At 38.2% G+C, this 17,509-nt stretch overlaps 1 protein-coding gene across 4 annotated transcripts in view; it reads left to right on the top strand.

Annotated features, from left to right (window-relative positions):
- The window catches only part of LOC113042536 (protein sidekick-1-like), a 155,925-nt gene that overhangs the window by 119,620 nt on the left and 18,796 nt on the right, over nt 1–17,509 (top strand). For all 4 annotated transcript variants that reach the window (XM_026201489.1, XM_026201480.1, XM_026201472.1 and 1 more), the window contains 7 exons: nt 301–538; nt 2,811–2,926; nt 3,720–3,909; nt 9,217–9,315; nt 13,638–13,832; nt 14,750–14,951; nt 16,589–16,692. In XM_026201489.1, the coding sequence (XP_026057274.1) occupies nt 301–538; nt 2,811–2,926; nt 3,720–3,909; nt 9,217–9,315; nt 13,638–13,832; nt 14,750–14,951; nt 16,589–16,692 (1,144 nt within the window). The remainder of the gene's footprint in view (nt 1–300; nt 539–2,810; nt 2,927–3,719; nt 3,910–9,216; nt 9,316–13,637; nt 13,833–14,749; nt 14,952–16,588; nt 16,693–17,509) is intronic.

The raw sequence follows: 17,509 nt of genomic DNA, 5'->3' as shown, positions 1-17,509 counted from the left end.
AAAAAGTGTATCATTTAACTTTATAAGTACAGATGATTCATCTTATATAAGCAGTTCACTGTTGAATTTAAATAAATTCTTTCTAGATTTTTCTTCTGTAGAAGACATTGTTAGTTCATTGTGTTAGTTCATTTCTTGCAGTGCTGTTTTTTCCTTGTCATTATGCATATGCTGTATGTGTTCATTAAAATAGTTTTTCCTCATCTTCATTAACGCTGATGAAATGAAAACACTCTTTGTCAAGCAGCATCTCTGTCAGTAATTCTGGTGACTTATTACAAGAGTGATGTTTCATCGCAGCCACTACCAGAGACCGAGTACAATGGGAACCCGGAGAGCGTGGGCTACAGGGTCAGAGTGTTGCGAGCGGACATGCGGGGCGAAGCCAGCACACGCTCTGTGAATGACAGGCTGGAGAGGGAGATCACCCTGGAGGGGCTGGAGGAGTGGACCGAATACCAGCTGCAGATCCAGGCTTTTAATTCCATAGGCTCCGGACCCTGGAGTGAGCCTGTGAAGGGACGCACACGCGAGTCAGGTGAGGACACCCAGTCAGTTCTAACACGGGTTGGTGAGCCCAATGGGACACAGAGACATGTCTGCCACTGTGGTGCAGAGAGAGCATCTTGAAATTTGCATTTACAGGACAATCATGTTCTCAAATGTAAACAGGTGGTTCACAAATTGAAATTGTATTTCCTTTATGTGATCACTGTAACAGCCCCTCACAACACACTCATGCTCTCTGACTCGAGGGCTGCTCTGAATGCATGCCTACACTGCAGATAAGAAGCGAGGTGATTGGCTGCCTGATGTCGTTACTTATCTTTACCGTTGCTCCCTGCAAGATACACTCAAGGAAGATTTATGGCCCCAAATGGCTTCAAAAACATGATGTTTTCAAAGTGAAGTGTGTCATTTCTATGTGACTGCTGATATCAGACTGAATTCTAAATATGTTTACATTTCTTGTAAACAATGATATTGATGTTTACACATGCACAAGATAGCACCACAATTCCAGGGTTTTGTGGTTTGCTTGCTGGGCATTGCTGAACAGTTGTTAAGGTGTTCTGAACGATTGCAAGCCCAGTTCTAAAGTGGGCCAGATAAATTAATCATTTTATTCCATAAGATGGTATTATATTGATCAATAGTGACAGTTAGGACATTTATGATGTCCTAAAACATTTCTATTTCAAATAGACGCAGTTATTTTGAACTTTCAAGGAATCATGTAAAATAAATGTATATCAGTTTCCTCAAGAATATTAAACAGCTGTTTTCAACATTGATGATCATAAGAGAAGTTTCTTGAGCAGCAATTCAGTATATTAAAATGATTTCCAGAGGATCATATGACATTGAAAACTGGAGTAATGCTGACAATTCATCTTTGCATCACATTAATAAATTACATTTAAAAATATAAAAATCTCTATTTTAAATAGCAATAGCATTACAAAATATTTTTGATCAAATAAATTCAGCCTTGGTGAGCATAAGATAATAATAATAAAAAAAACATTTTAAAAATCTCAATGACCCCAGACTTTTGAACGTTAATGAACTAGTAAATCTAAGAGTTTCTTTTTTTCTTCCCATTTAATTATATTTCCACAAGGTGAAATTTTGTAAGTCTGATCACTTTAAATAAGAGTCAACCTCCTTTCAAGAAGTCACAATATTTGAGAAGTTTCTTTAAGTCCATTACCCTCAGTATGAGCAAACACCACTAATGACTGTTAAAAAAACAAGTTTTAGCTACACAATTCACAAGTCTTCCACGGTTTTGGATGATCAGGTTATCTCACCAGCAGATCATCTACAGGACAAGCAGGAATACACCAAAGCTCCGCACGATGAGTCAGTTAATATATATGTGTGTATTGGCACGATTGTTCAATTAATAAGACAATTTCATTCATCATTATAAGTAGTAATAGGCTGAATTGCAAATAGGTAGCCTATTTCTAAAACACGCAATGACTATCTATCCTTACATTTTTATATATATGTAGCCTAAACAATAATATTCTTTTAAACTGTAATCCCTTTGTTTTTAATATTTGGCATGTTTGTGTGATGCGCATACCTGTGTGCAATAAGCAAAGTCAACGCGCACTGTGGACCTGCCAAGAGGCGCATGTTCTACAAACGCGCTCTTTCAATAACAAAAGTATATTGCACCATTGACTTTAGACTTTAGACCAGGTTTGAGTTGGTCTATGGTGCAGTCTGTTTTCAGCTCCTTAAAATGGCATTGTGCCAGAACACACCTCTTTTTTAGACCAGCATGCCCATGGGCGCACAAATGGGCGCGAATGCATTTGCAAATTAAACGACGTGATGCTGGACGGGAAAATGCGAACGGCACCAGACTGAAGCTAGCAAAAACACACTTGAGTTATGCCCAACAAAGTTGTGCCACTCAAACAGATTGTAATTCCATTTGTTGCCACTAGTGAGTCATAATTTAGACGGCTGCACTTTAACTTTAATCAGAAAATAAAGCTCACCTGTGTAGGGAGTCATTATATAATTGTGTGGCTAATAGCCAACATGTAGGGATACCTGTGCTGCCTGATATGAGGCCTAGCGTTAAAGATTTGCTATCTTATAGTGGTCTGTTCACTGTCTCCTCACAATCATACTCTTGTTTACTGCTCACATGCAAATGCTGTTTGCTTTCTTTTTTCCCTTATGACATTGGAGAGGTGACTGATCCTCGTGAGTTTACTAAGTACTCGAGGCCGTGTGTTAAGGCATTGTGCGATAAGGAGTGTGATTTTTCTTCTCTGTTTGCGTAGTGCCGTCGGGGGCTCCGGAAAACGTGACGGTGGAGGCCATGAGCTCCAGTCGCATCCTGGTAACCTGGGGCCCAGTTCCTGAGCACGAGCAGAACGGCAACATCCTGGGATACAAGGTGGGTACTCGTGAGAATAGATTCTGCCTCGTTGTTTTGTCTGTTACATTCTTTGTGATTTCACACAAATGAAAATGACCTTACACTGATGTCAAGTAGTGCGCTAAGGTACTCTGAAACAATGTCTGCTGAAGGAGCCCTTGGCTCAGTATAATAAGCGTCTCAGAAGTGAATGAACGTTTTTTTTTATGTAAGATCAACCCCTTAAACTGTGTTGTGTATGATGAAATTACATGAAAGATTTGATGTTTTTCCCTCTTGAGGAAAGGAGGCATTGTTTTTATTCTTCAATGAAACCCAAAATCTCTTATAACAACTTGCCTTTGCAGCTGTACTATACATTTCTAAAATGAAACCATAAAAATATATATATTTTAGAGTTCACATTTTATTTAAAACATTTTTGTGCCATTGTCATTTTGCCTTTCCTTTAATTAAATTTAGAAACAATTCAAATATTAATGTTTAATGTTTGTTACAGTATTTTTCATTTTAAGTAATGGAATAGTTTAATAAGGAATTCACTGAAAGTCTGACCCATGCATCTAGATCTTGATGTGAACCCATGTGTTCAGAGATGCTTCTCTGGTTTAAAGTCAACCATAAATAAAGCAGGAGGCTTTATAGAGAAAAACAGGCTGCTGAACAGTGGCCTCAGAGGAACAAACCTCATGTCATTCAGCTTTACTAACAGCTATCCTTCTGTGTTTCCATTTAATGCAATGTCGGTCACAATCACAAAATCACACAGTGATTTGAGCTATAATCATACTTAATATGCTTATTCTTTCAGGTTATGTACAAAGAGAAAGACTCAGGTTCCGAGGCACAGGTCAACGTGGTTAAAGGCAATCTGACGCAGTCTGTCTTACTGAGGAACCTGCGTAAATATGTCCAGTACCAAATCCAAGTTTTGGCTTTCACACGAATCGGAGATGGGCAGCTCAGCAGCCCCCCAGTCCTGGAGATGACCAAGGATGATGGTGAGCAGCTTTTCATATTTCACCACTGAGAATCAATTGCATGACCACGCAGGGAGTTTAAAAGTCATTATTTACCGACTTTCATGTTATTCCAAAACAGTATGTTGTTTGTTTGTTTTTCTTGTATAACATAAAATGTGACCCTAGACCACAATACCAGTTTAAATCTGATATTTGTAGCCATAACCAAAAAAAAATAGTAAAAAGTAAAAATCATGCTCCATGAAGATATTTTGTAAATTTCCTACCGTAAATATATATATCATTATTCGCTAATAATCTTTTTGCTACTGAGCTGTGAGAAATGTGCACCCTCCTTGACCAAGCAGTGTAATGTTATGTGTAATGGTATTTGCCCTGTGCACAAGATTGCACGGATTGATGTGGCCTTGGATTTTAAAGAATAAAAAAAAGATGAAATGGCATTTTGTATTAAGCTCTTTCAGACACTTTTCTGAAGGTCTTCAATAGCTTTCGAAGCTTCATTTGTTTTTGGTGTACATTCTGTGCCTTTGCATTCACTTAAAGCCGGTCTCAGACAACAAGAGTTTTTAAATCCTAACCCATTACAAAATCTGGTTGCAGCACACACATAAAGAGAATCTTCGCAGATTGTATTTCTTTGATTCTTAAACATGTACACACTACAAGATTTGAAAAATGAAAACATGTTTGATATGATCGAGGCGGCCCTGATTTCCATGTAAGAAGACTCCTGTAGTGTGAGCCAGGCTTTAGTTAATTCACTCACCATCTTTTTTAAGATTAGATTTGCTATTAGTCAGGTAAACTGATACAGTAAACAATACATACTCACAAACTCACATATACAAACTTTGTTTGAACGGCTTCCAAATGTTTACTTCATAGACTGAAACTTAAACTGATGATACACGGGGCAACTTTTTGAGCAATGTTGCTGGGAAGATTTGGGCAATGTTCATCAGCCTCAAAATGACTTTGAAGGGCTGGCTGAATTTGAGGAATGAAAGCTTTCTGAAGAGAGGTATGATAGTTTGTTCTCCATTACAACAGTGATTCTCTCCGGTCAGGATTACATTGAGATAACAGTGGAAACTAATGCACTCTTATATGACAAGGTGCAAGGCCATAAGGGACAGACTACAGCAGAAATATGTTTTGGGAAAGGGCACAAATAAGGCCACCCTCAAGATTGTTCTGGAGAAACAACTGATATACGCAGTGTACCATGAGATTTGTCAGATAAAGCTATATAGCGTGCACATATGAAGTGCTGAATTGTAATTTATCTCTTGTTCAAAGCTGATTTAATTAATTCAGTTATGTTATACTTGGAAACTTAATATTAAATATAAACCACCTGCCATCAGTTCTTTACTTAGAAATTATTTTTTGTGATCTAGATATCTCAACGGAAATGGGGGAATAAAATATATTATTGAACTAGATTGTACCACACATGCAAGACTAAGTCAAATGAAATGTAATAGTCTACAAATCATCTATTTTAAAAACCCATATCAGCCAATTACTAATGTGAATATTGAGAGGGAAAACTGTATCTTATTTTTGTGCACATGCATCTGATAGTAATAAAAACTAATGGAAAATGCAAAACTATAATAACCTTGGTGCACATATGACCCCTTTAATTTAAATATCATAAGCTAAAACAACTTTGTTACTGAATCACACACACGTCAGTCACATTGCACCGTTTTGTGCAGTTTTGCTTGCCTCACAAACCAAGAATCTTATGACGAGAGAGGACATCATGGGGGATAGCAATAGAAGCTTTTTCCCCCAGCTTGTAAGAGGCATTTAAAAGAAGCCCACTATGTGAAATACAGGGGTCAGCCCTTAATCCAGCCAACTACAGAGTCACATTAATGGAGTCTGCACACCGGCAGTCAGCTATGTGCTGCTCTCTGAATAAGAGATAACAGGTCTCTTTTAAACGTCGCTGTAAATGGAGCTCCCCCTTGACAGACGCAGAGAGCTCGGGCCATTTCACTGCCGCACTTTTATGATGGAAGCACAGGGCCCGGGCAGCATGTCCCCCCGTCTGTGCTCACTCGACCTTGGCAGCAATTATCTGTGTGTTTGCCTTTTAAATTCCCCTCCAGAACAGACCTCATTAAGGACTGATGGTACAGCAGCATTTTATCCAGGCCCTGGATATCGTACTCAGGGGGTTGGAGATGCCACAGGATGTCCATCTTGTTTCGGCCGGACGTGAGTGATTGTCCTGGCTTTTGTCTGCAAACTTAAACATCCTGTAATTGGATTTAATCAAAAAAATTTATCAGCAAAGCAGGCAGCAAATTGGAGGTTTTTTTAATCGAGCTACGATTAGATTAGTATGCCTTAAAGTCGTTTGCACATCTCTGAAAAGATTGGCAGGAAAGTGCGTTTATTAGTGACTCACTTAAAGTAATTAATAAACTGATTTTCTAATTGTAGATTCACACCGAGTAAAAGCACTCGGGTCATGAGTCGAACATTAGAAGAAGTTAAAAGACTCCTCATTTGCGTGTTATCTCCATATAAACCTCGTGGCACGAGGAGGGCTGATAGCAGGATGATGAATGTTAGCAATCCATTGGAAAAGAGCCATCTTGGGAAAAGCCCACTTTTACTGTAAGAGCTTCTTCTTGTGGACATTTGTCCCTACGGACCCACACACAATAACTGCAAAAAGCAATACAAATCAAATTGCTGTCAGATGTGTTAGATATATAAGTTCTTTAATGTCCAGGAAATGAAACATAGAATCCGCCTAACAGACCGCATCGACTGGGGGAATCCAGAGAGAATTAAGGAAGCGGTCGAGAGATGGCACAACGATGATTGTGTTCGTTCCACATTTGTACACCACGGTGATTCTCGTACAACAAAGCAGCAGTGTCGTTTCCTGCTCATGTGTTTGTGTGTACCTCAGACACAGCACCGGCCCACCACTGTTATTGGATTCCCTCCATGTTATCTGTCGCTCCACAGGTGTCCTGTTAGTGGATGTATAGGCCTGTCAAAGATGCCTTGGAGAGAGGGGAAAGTGTGTATGTTTAGAGGTGAGACACATCAGCAGGGAAAGGAAACATCATCCTTAATCAAAGCCTTTAGCAGAGCCCTCTTTTAGCACCAGTGGCACACTGTGTCCTTCAGAGTAGGGCACAACAGTCATTACATCCTCCAGTCATCGTTGGTCTCCTCTTGTAAGCAGCAGATCGCCCCTTGGCAATGTTTAGCTCCAGTCTCAGCATACAATGATAGATCTCTGGTCATCTAGGGGAGCATGTGTCTCAGCGATGGCCTGTTTTAGGAGGGGTAGAGTGAGTAGGTGTGCCATGTGGCAGCACTCATGGACCAGCATGGATCGAAATACTCTGGTCAAGGACAAGACGACAAAGTCAAAGGGAAAAAACAACCAGATTTTGCAGTTTTCTGGCCGACAGCTAATCATTAGTACTGTTAGCTAGAGCAGATTTGAATTAACAAACCAAACTCACACGAAGTAGACTTTGGCATGTAACTCATGCATGTGAATTATACTTCAAATCGCATGGCTTGTAGAGTAATTTAACCACATAGCAACACCCTGGCAACTATCCACAACAGCCTAGCAACCACATTCTGTAGTAATGTGCTAACAACTGATTTTTGATAATATCTGATTGGAATCCGATCTAAATGACTAATGTCTTACTCAATATCTGCATTGGTTTCCATGGCAATGAAGTTGTGTTCGTATGTCTATGCTAAAAACAATTAGAGCAAAACAGTTTGCAATCCAGATGTTGTCTTACAACATGATGACATGTTGCCGTCGTGATGGATTATAATAAGGGATAACAGTATAACGTCTTTCGAGCCAGCGCCAGAACCGTAGGAAGCTGCATGCACTGCTTTATTTTGTGCTGCTGTCTCCACCGGTCTCAAAACTCCAAAGAGGTGGGTAGACTAGCAGATTATTGTCATCTTCTACTTGACTTGCTATTGACATCAACACAACCTTGTTTCTGTGAGGACGTCCACCATGTTTTCTACAACAACAACGTGTTCACTTTTTATGTGGCGTGAGAATGTGAAAAAGATACACAAAGTCTGATCTGAGCAGTCAGACTGAAACATATTTCCAGAAATTAGATATGAAAGTGAAAGTCATGACATTGCCAAGTATGGTAACCCATACTCAGATTTGGTGCTCTGCATTTAACCTATCCAAGTGCACACACACAGCAGTGAGAAGTGAACACACATCCGGAGCAGTGGGCAGCTATAGATCCAGAGCACGGGGAGCAACTGGGGGTTCAGTGCCTTGCTCAAGGGCACTTCAGCCATGGGTGTTGAGGGTGGAAGAGAGCACTGTTCATTCACTCCCTCCCACCTACAATTCTTGCCAGCACCGAGACTCGAACCAGCGACCTTCTGGTAACTAGTCCAAGTCTCTAACCATTGACCACATCAACCACACTGGATTCGACACCATGACCTCAGAGGTTCAGAGCCAGTGCCTTAGCAGAGTGTGCCACATTAGTTGACACTAATATGAATAGGATTTCAAACCACATTTGCAAAAATCGCATTTCATGTAGTTCATTGGCGTTCTAAATCTAAATGCAGATTCACACAGAGTAAAAGCACTCAATTCATGAGTCGCACATTAGAAGTTGTTAAAAGACTCCTCATGTGCGTGTTATATCCATATAAACCTGGATTTGCACAAAAACGGATTTTGGCTTACAGTCTTAACTAGGCTACAGCAAATCCATGGTAAACACTCACAATGTCCTAGCAGCTACTGTACTGTTGAAACAAACTGTAGAATCATGGTGAGAACCACTTTATTTTTATGATAAAGCAGATCCGTGTACAGTATTTCTGTGCAGAGGTGTAGGGAACATGAGTGCTGACTCTTACAGCTGACTTCATCCACTGACGAGATTTAGTCTGGAATATGTTCATTAAACTGCCATAGTTTGAGTGCTATCATAACTGTCTCTTTTTCTCCTCATCTCATGTTTTTGTGTTATTATGTATGTTACATTTTTTGTTGGTGTTGTCCTTTTCAAACCTTTTTGTTTTTCTTCTTCTTTTTTAATAATGACCTTATCCTGACGTAAATACCATTTCAGAGGCTGTCTCAGGGGGCTGCTGCTGCTTTAAAAAGCTAAATAACCTCTGTTAAATCTGATTTGAGCTTGATGTTTGGCTATAATTCAAATGAAAGCTTTATGAGTTCTGTAAGGTGTATAGGTGTAATTACTGCAAGAGTCATGTAATGATAAAATCTCATCTTTGGCCTCTCCTTTTCCCCTTCAATAGTTCCCGGACCACCGATGAGACTTGTGTTCCCGGAGGTGCGTCTGACAGAAGTGAGGGTGGTCTGGCAGCCTCCTGTGGACCCCAATGGCATAATTATGGGTAAGATAAATAATAGGTAAATTCCTTCTATCATACATTGAGGAAATTAAATGTAGAACAAATTGAGATTTTCCCTTTTTCCCAACATATTCTTATCATATTACTACACTACTGTTATATTATTATGTATATTTTTTTAAGAAAAGAAAAAAAAGTACAAATTAATTGCAGGTATTTTAAATAAAAGTTGTTCTCTTGATTTTTCTATTAATTAAATAATTCCAAATACATGTATCACAGTTTCCAAAAAATATTAAGCAGCACAACTGTTTTCAATATTGATAATAATAAGAAATGTTTCTTGAGCAGCAAATGAGCATATTAAAATGATTTCTGAAGGATCATGTGACACTGAAGATTGGAGTAATGATGCTAAAAATTCAGCTTTACATCACAGGAATAAATTACACGTGGTTGACTCTTAACTTTTATAAAGAATATATTTTTGAATTTGAGACTTTAGTCTTTGTAACTTTACATATCCTTTACATCTCCAAAGAGAAAGGGAAATTCTTAAATCGCATCATGACCCCTTTAAAAACTGTTTTCTCAGTACTTGATCTGGCCTACATGAGAGCGTGAAATGCATTAGACTGGCAGTATCTGGCTCAGAGCAGAGCCTGTTTCTTTCCTCCGCTTTGTGAATGAAGCCATGTCGCTGTGCACCTGAGACTAATTCCTCATACGGGAAGAAGGAACCGGAGAGGAGAAAATCCCTGCGTTTTAATGAGATTAGTCTGACAAACACCTCAAGTGAATGAAGCTCAGAATAGCCGCCTGCCAAATCATGCTGCCTGTGCAAATCACACCAGAGAAGAATACACGCAATCTCAGCGATGCAAAGACGAGATCCAAACACACTGATAGACTTTTGTTGATCGAATCCTATTCACCAAGCATTAATTATGAATACAGTAATGCCAGTTGAAGCATTTTGATGATGGAAAAATTGGGACTCTGGAGGCTGCTTTGTAGCAGTAGCAGTATGAAAGAATTAGTTCTCCTAAACTAAAACTCCTTTCATTTACTCACAATCATGTGTCTCTGTCCGTTAAACACAGGGACATGAGAGGATGGCGATTGCAACTGTCGAGCTGCGAAAGGACAATAAAAGCAATGATTTGTTTGCAGTTCATATGCTTGCTTTGTGTGAAAAACAGCCCAAAATTTGAGACATATTCACTCCTCTTTGGTTATCACATCTCTTGTCAGCGCAGTATATTTAAGTGAAGTATGGAAGTCTCTCTAAAATTCTTCCCTCATTTTGTCCACCATCTTGCACTAGCTAATACAAGTTTAGATCACTGAGAAACCAGCTACCATGTTTCAACAACAACAACAACAAAAAAGACAGCTACCAGCTTAAGCTGGATTTTCCAGCAGAGACTTTTATTTACAGCAAACCCTAAATGTAATGCCATTTTCAAAGCTGCTGAAAAATGTGTTGTGTTTTCCCAGAAGCTCTAGCAAGCCTGACTGTTAAAGTCTGTGGCTGTGAATGGGAGTTTGCTTTGGATTTTGCAGCAGATCAAATAGTTTTACTTAATCTGACTCCAGCTCTCCCACTCATACACAAAAAAAGGGTTGACAAAGGAACTGCACAGAAAATGCCATGCCAAATCAAACCGGAACAGCTCAGACGTGTGTTGTGAACATAAGCTAAATAGATGTTAAGGCAGACGTAGCCCCCGCCAGTGGATCCTGGTTAATTACATCAACACCGCAGCACTCCCAGTCAAACATACTGCCCGCACTGTGTTATTTTGCACTCTGTTTCCATGTCATACTTCAGCAGATCAAGAGATGCTGTATATGTAGATTGAAGTCACAGAGAGAGCTCTTTGAAAGAGAGGAACGAGATTTCCGGGGCATGCCTCTAATTTGCAGCAGCTAGTAGATAGGCAATGCACTGAAAGCAGATGTTGATCAGAATGAGCTTACTGAGATTCAGTGACTGTTCTGTGTGTGTGTGTGTGTGTGTGTGTGTGTGTGTGTGTGTGCGATTATTGTTTCATTACCAAAAAAAAAAAAAAAGTAAAATATATATTCTTTTTATATATATAAAATAACTGAATGAACACTTTGCAAATAGTTTTACATTATTTTCTGTCTGATTTGTTCCAAAAATAAATGTATTATACAAATGGCTTTCATAATATCCAAAATAAAAAGGAGGCATCTTAAAGAAAGGATATGCATTGAATATATATATATAACTCTTATTATTTTCTGTGTACATTTTTTTTTTTTTCAAAAATACAGAGCATTTTAATTGTACAAATGGTTTTTATAATATCCATAATAAAAAGAGGCACCTGAAGAAAGGAAATGCATTAAAAGCCAGTGTAGATGAGAACACAGCTTGCTGAGATTCAGTGGCAGAGCGCAGGGCTTTCCTGCCCTTTCTGCCGAGGCACTGCCCTTGTGAGTGTTTTTGCTGGCCGCTGCAGGACTGGTAATCACTGAGCAATGAATGAGGAAAATAGAGCTGCTGGAGTTTGTGAGGTGGTGACCTAGCCAATCACATGGGCTGATGCCCTCACAGTGGAAACCCCTCCCCAAAAGCAAAGCCCTAATAAACAATGCACGGGTCAGGAGCCACGCAAACGCTGAGCAAAAGGGCTGTTTTCTGCCCATGGTACTCTCCATATCTCTAGAAATATAGACACTGACATCTAAGTAACTGTGTGTGTGTTTGGGAATGAATGTATGTGATATTCAACTGCCACTCATGGCTTAAGTGGACATTGGGACAAAGGTGGCCAGAATGCAGTGTAAAGCATCCCGAAAGATAAATAGACAGTTGAATAATGTCCTGTCTCTCCCACGACCAAGCTCTGCCCACACATTCCATTTTCAACATGCTTCCCGATAATGTTATCATTTGTTTTGCTTGAGGTTTGCAACACGTGTCATTCCCTGGGACATGATGCAGATGGACATTCAGCAGACCTAACACAGCACTTCTGTGTCAAAACATGCCTGTTCAATCTCTAAGTTAGGAATACATGCATTTTAATGGGCCTAAAACATTCTGTAATTTAGCTTAAAAACGCATACATTTATTTGATTTGTTTTTTTGTTTTTAATTTTTAGTTTTAGTTTCAGTTTTAATTTGTAGTATTTTAATGAATTAATGAATGAGGCATTTATATAGCTCTTTATATATTTGTAAATGATTGGTAACATCTATTAATCTATTATATCTATTAATCTAGATATAATTTCAACACTATACTATTTGATTTGTTTTAGTTACAATTTATAATATGAATAATGTTAAACAGTGATTCCCAGTATATATATTTTTGCTTTAAAGTTTAGCAAAACAAACGATTTTTGTATATTAAAATATACAAAGTTTATATACTTTTTATATTTTAATATATAAAAATAGTTTGTTTTGCTAAACCTTCAAAGCAAAAACTCTGTATATATTAGGGATATGAAATTATTCAAATAATTAAATAATATTTTTGTAATTAACAGCTTGCCACATTTGGTCCCTATTTAAGAAAAGAAAGCAAAATGATTTCTGTCAGTGTTGTTTTCAACCTCGTAATGAAAGATATGGACCTTCTGTTTTTGTCCCATCAAATGTTCTAACCAATATCAAACTAAATACAATTATAAAATACTGATTTTGTACTTTTCTGGTTCATTTTGAGTGGCAGCTATTGATGAAACTGTTTTAATATAATTTAATTTAGGTGAATCATTTTAATAAATGGTAATTAATGATAATGTTCAATAAAATCCAGTATAAACGAGTTAAAAGAACCTAATTCTTGTTTGGTGTCGATGCTGTATCTATGGTGCTGTGTAAAAACACAAACACATTTTATTTTATGCAGGTTTGTTTGTGCTCCTTTTCTCTTCGAATTTAATTTGACATTTGGATTAAATTTGATATAAAGAGTGAAGGCAAGACAGAGGACTTCCTCGATGAAAGACGTATTTGCATAGAGTCTTTTTGCAGTAAAGGGAAGCAATGGATGCAGATATTAACCAGAGCCGAATTTAAAGTGGATGCTGATATTTTCCAGTGCAGTGAAAGCCTTTTTGAAAGCCGTCCATCTTATAAACCTGCTGTTGTTTTTCTAAAGATGGTTTCCCAACTACAAATGGCTTTTTGAGGAGACATTTTCCTCCTGTCCTTTTGTACTTGAAAACGTACTGAAAATGACTCTCAGAGCTTGTGGAAATGTTATTCAGACTTTTGATGTCAGCTTAAGTTTGAAGTTTTTAGAGTAAAGTCTCATAGACATGAGAAGGACGTAAGATCAAGACTCACCTCAGATGATCTAATGACTGTTTTATAGGATACCAGGTAGCTTACCGTCTGGATTCTGGGGATCCCAACCAGTTCATCACAGTTGAGGTGGGCCCTGATTCCCGTCAGTTCACCGCCTCTAGCCTGACCCCGGAGTCGGCCTACATCTTTCGCATCTCTGCCAAGACGGAGCAGGGCTGGGGAACACCTGCACAAGCTGTGGTTATAACTACTGAGATCAGAGGTGATGCAAACACATTCACAATTTCTAACAATTGACTGCAACATTCACATTCAGCTCTGCACTCATCCAATCAACAACTTATGTATTGAACCATAATAAAAGTTTGTCAGTAATAGCAAACAATAGATTTGTAACAGAAGCATTACTATTGGGATACACTGAATTGCTTTGAAGGGTAAAATTGACTTCAGAAATGGATGACAAAGGGAGGAAAGTAGTTATCCACAGTAGACTGAGAACTCCCATTCAAGTCTGGATGCATTCTGAAACAGCTACTTTCCATGGTCCAAACAATTCACAATGGATAAAAATGGATGGTATTTCATTCAGAAACCAAGTCACATTACGGAAGTAAAATGGATTGCGATTGTTTTCTGTTGATTTTAAGCATGTATTTAAATTGAAATGCACAAAAATGATCCAATCATTCTTTGCCAAAATCACACTCATTTTTAGACTGCTAAAGAGTCATGATATGCAGCCCAACTGCTACACTGGTATTAAGCGGATCAATTTCAAAACAGACAGATAGTTTAGGTTAAAGATGGGAGTGATTACATATCATCCTTTGACCTCCTGAAGCCGCTCGATCGGTGCTTTTAAACGCTGCACGGACAAGGCCATTGCAGTCATGGCTTTCGATAGCTTTCATTGCACATGATCTGCATCTTTAATGCCAGTCGATATGGTGCACCTTTAAATAAACAATTATGCCTCTCCGTATTGATTTCTCCCATTAAAATCGATGAGGTTATGCAGTTGTGTGTCACATGGGTGGTGGGGGGTGGAGAGGCCAGGGCCAGACCCGCTGACTGATGCACACATGAGTAGGAGAGTCCTGTCCCATGATTAAGAACAGTCAGCAAGACCAGCCTGACCCCTGAACTCACACTTCACATCTATCTCTCATCCATCAGAGCTGCCGCAGCCTCCACGGCAGCTGCGTGTGCCCCAGGAACATGTGCAATCGCGCCAACTACATCTCAACTGGGTGCCCGGAGGGGACGGCTCCTCTCCCGTCCGTTACTTCACCCTGCAGACACGGGAGCTACCCAACGGAGACTGGCTCACCCATTCCTCCACTATAAGCCACAATTCTACCTCCTGGGAAGTAAACAGGTGAGCTCCTTTGCCATTTCTCAAACCCCTCCCCCAAAATCTCCCAAACAGCAGCACCGGGGGCTTTACCAAGAGTCTGGCCTCCAGTACCCTCACAGAGTTGATTTCCCTCTCCACTGCTTCAAAGGCTCATGAGGGCCGTACAATAAGGGCAGTATGGAGGGAGTGTTATTAAATGTGTTGGAGCCTTTTTTCCTCTGCAGCAATTTATGATACTCGATCCAATTTGAGAGAGCGAGAAACAATCAGTACTTTGGACTACAGGCGTTCCAGCTTTTTTGCATGTGAGTTATGTCAGATCCGCAGCTATGATTATATGGGCAGTCAAATAGTATTTTATACGCGTTCAGAGGGCCATCTCATCTTGATTATAATGAGTCCCCTTTCTCAGTTGAAAACTCTCTCAGCCATCAGCTTTTGAGTGCTTTTTTAAACAGCCAGATTGTTGCTAAATGGATTACTCAGGTCTGACTTGTGTCTTTACCAACTGGAGGCTTTTAGGAGTTGGGCATCATGGGAAAAATATTCCCTTTAACCAAGCAATACGAATAGCAGAAAGCCCCCTCGTTTTGGAAAGCGCTGTGCAACTCATCACAATCGACAGAGATCGGTTATGAGACCTAAACGACATGTTTAGTTCGTTAATGAGCCCAATTGGCTTGTGAGTGTGTTTTGGGTAAATGGGAAATGAACAAATTAGAAATTAAAGAAAAAACATTTTCCACATATTCCCTTTAGTCTCAATCCCAGACAGTTTTGTGCCTGTGTTTTTCAACACAAAATGACTGAAGAAGGCTAAGCAGAAGGGCTGATGTAATTATTTATGAAGTATATTAGTATAATGATTTATATTATTATAATAATTGAACTTATTAATGTTATATAACTGAAATAATGTTAATACATTTTTATTATACTTTCTTGAGTTATTTACAATTATAATAAAAGTAATTGTTGATTATTGTAGATCCTTTAATATTCTAATGTGATTATGTATAAATAATTATATAACTAAAATAATAATAGTATTAATATATATTTAATTATATTATATTTAATTAATTATATTTTAATTCACATTAACTGGCAGTACGGTTGTGAAGTTATGTCAAAAATCGTAACTGAAATTTAATTGTGATTATTTATGTAGAATATATAATAATAATAATAATAATAGTATACATTTAAAATATAAATATATTATTCAAATAATAATATAAATGTATTTTATCATTTAAATAATATAATTAAACCTTATTAAAAATACTTATTTTATGCTGGAATCGCAATTATTTTTCCAATTAATTTTGCAGCCCTATTGGACCGCACAGTTTACCATCATCTCAGTTGTTCACATCATATTTCTGGTTTTATGAAGTACCATATGCTGCACTCATGTCTTTATGTGAGCTGTCCGATATGAAGTGTTTCGTGTCTTATTTCTGTCCTCACCTCTCTGCCCCAAGTGCTTTAAGATAAAACTCTGTAATTGCCAGCGTGTGCCCTTAGGCTTCAATGGATTGTGTCCATGACATTTATAGATACTAGTTCATACATGCACTGCTGAGCCACATCATTTGTGATGGGAAAGGGCTTTGTCCAATATGAGAGAGTTCACGAGCTGTGCAATCCCTCAGGCTGAAACCCTTCACTTCATACAAGCTCAGAATGATGGCGACTAATGACGTCGGAGACAGCAAGTACAGCCAAGAGACAGATGCAATTACCACTTTACAAGATGGTGAGTGATAATCAGTGTGTTGTATCTACTGGCTTTGGTTGATGCGATATTGATTCAAATAAAAGTCTTAGAGGAGCTACTGTCTTATCTACACCATTTACTTGTCTTGGAACTGATTTAATTCTGTCATTATTTACTCACCCTTATGTTATTCTAAACCTGTGTGACTTATTTCTCTGGGCCACAAGAGAGTGCTAGGTCTGTGGGAAAGTTTTATATGTATGAATGTATATATACAAAGTTACATTAGTACAGTTTATTCTTTCTAATAGTCAGGACTGCTAAGAATTATTTTATTCTTGCAGTTAACATTTTATGTTTATCTTCAGTTCTTATACATTTAAAAATGTACCTTAGAAAAAAAGATAGAATCTACAAATAATGAAAATATGTAAATGTCTTTAACCCTTACCATCAAACATGGGGATCAAGGGCATTAAAAGTTTGTAAATCCCTGGTCAAATGCCTCAAAACTTGCTACTGGAAAATAATGACATTAGGGCTTTTCACACATGCAAGAGTTAACTCTGGGTCATTCTAAACCCAGGTAAACAGAATCCTGGGTTATCTTGCTTCACATTTCACACTGCTCATTATTTACCTCATAATAATGAGGTTAACAGTAACAGTAAATTCTGGATATTTATATGCTGACATGTTCCTAAACCCTGGGTTAATGTTCTTATTTGCATATTTACAGTATCAGTATCGTTGATTGGCCAAATATATATATATATATATATATATATATATATATATATATATATATATATATATATATATATATATATATATATATATATATATATGTATATAT

Source organism: Carassius auratus, chromosome 3, assembly GCF_003368295.1.
Source record: "Carassius auratus strain Wakin chromosome 3, ASM336829v1, whole genome shotgun sequence".
NCBI classification, from domain to species: Eukaryota; Metazoa; Chordata; class Actinopteri; order Cypriniformes; family Cyprinidae; genus Carassius; species Carassius auratus.
Note: the sequence above shows the minus strand (reverse complement) of the source record. Positions and strands in the feature narration are given on the sequence as shown.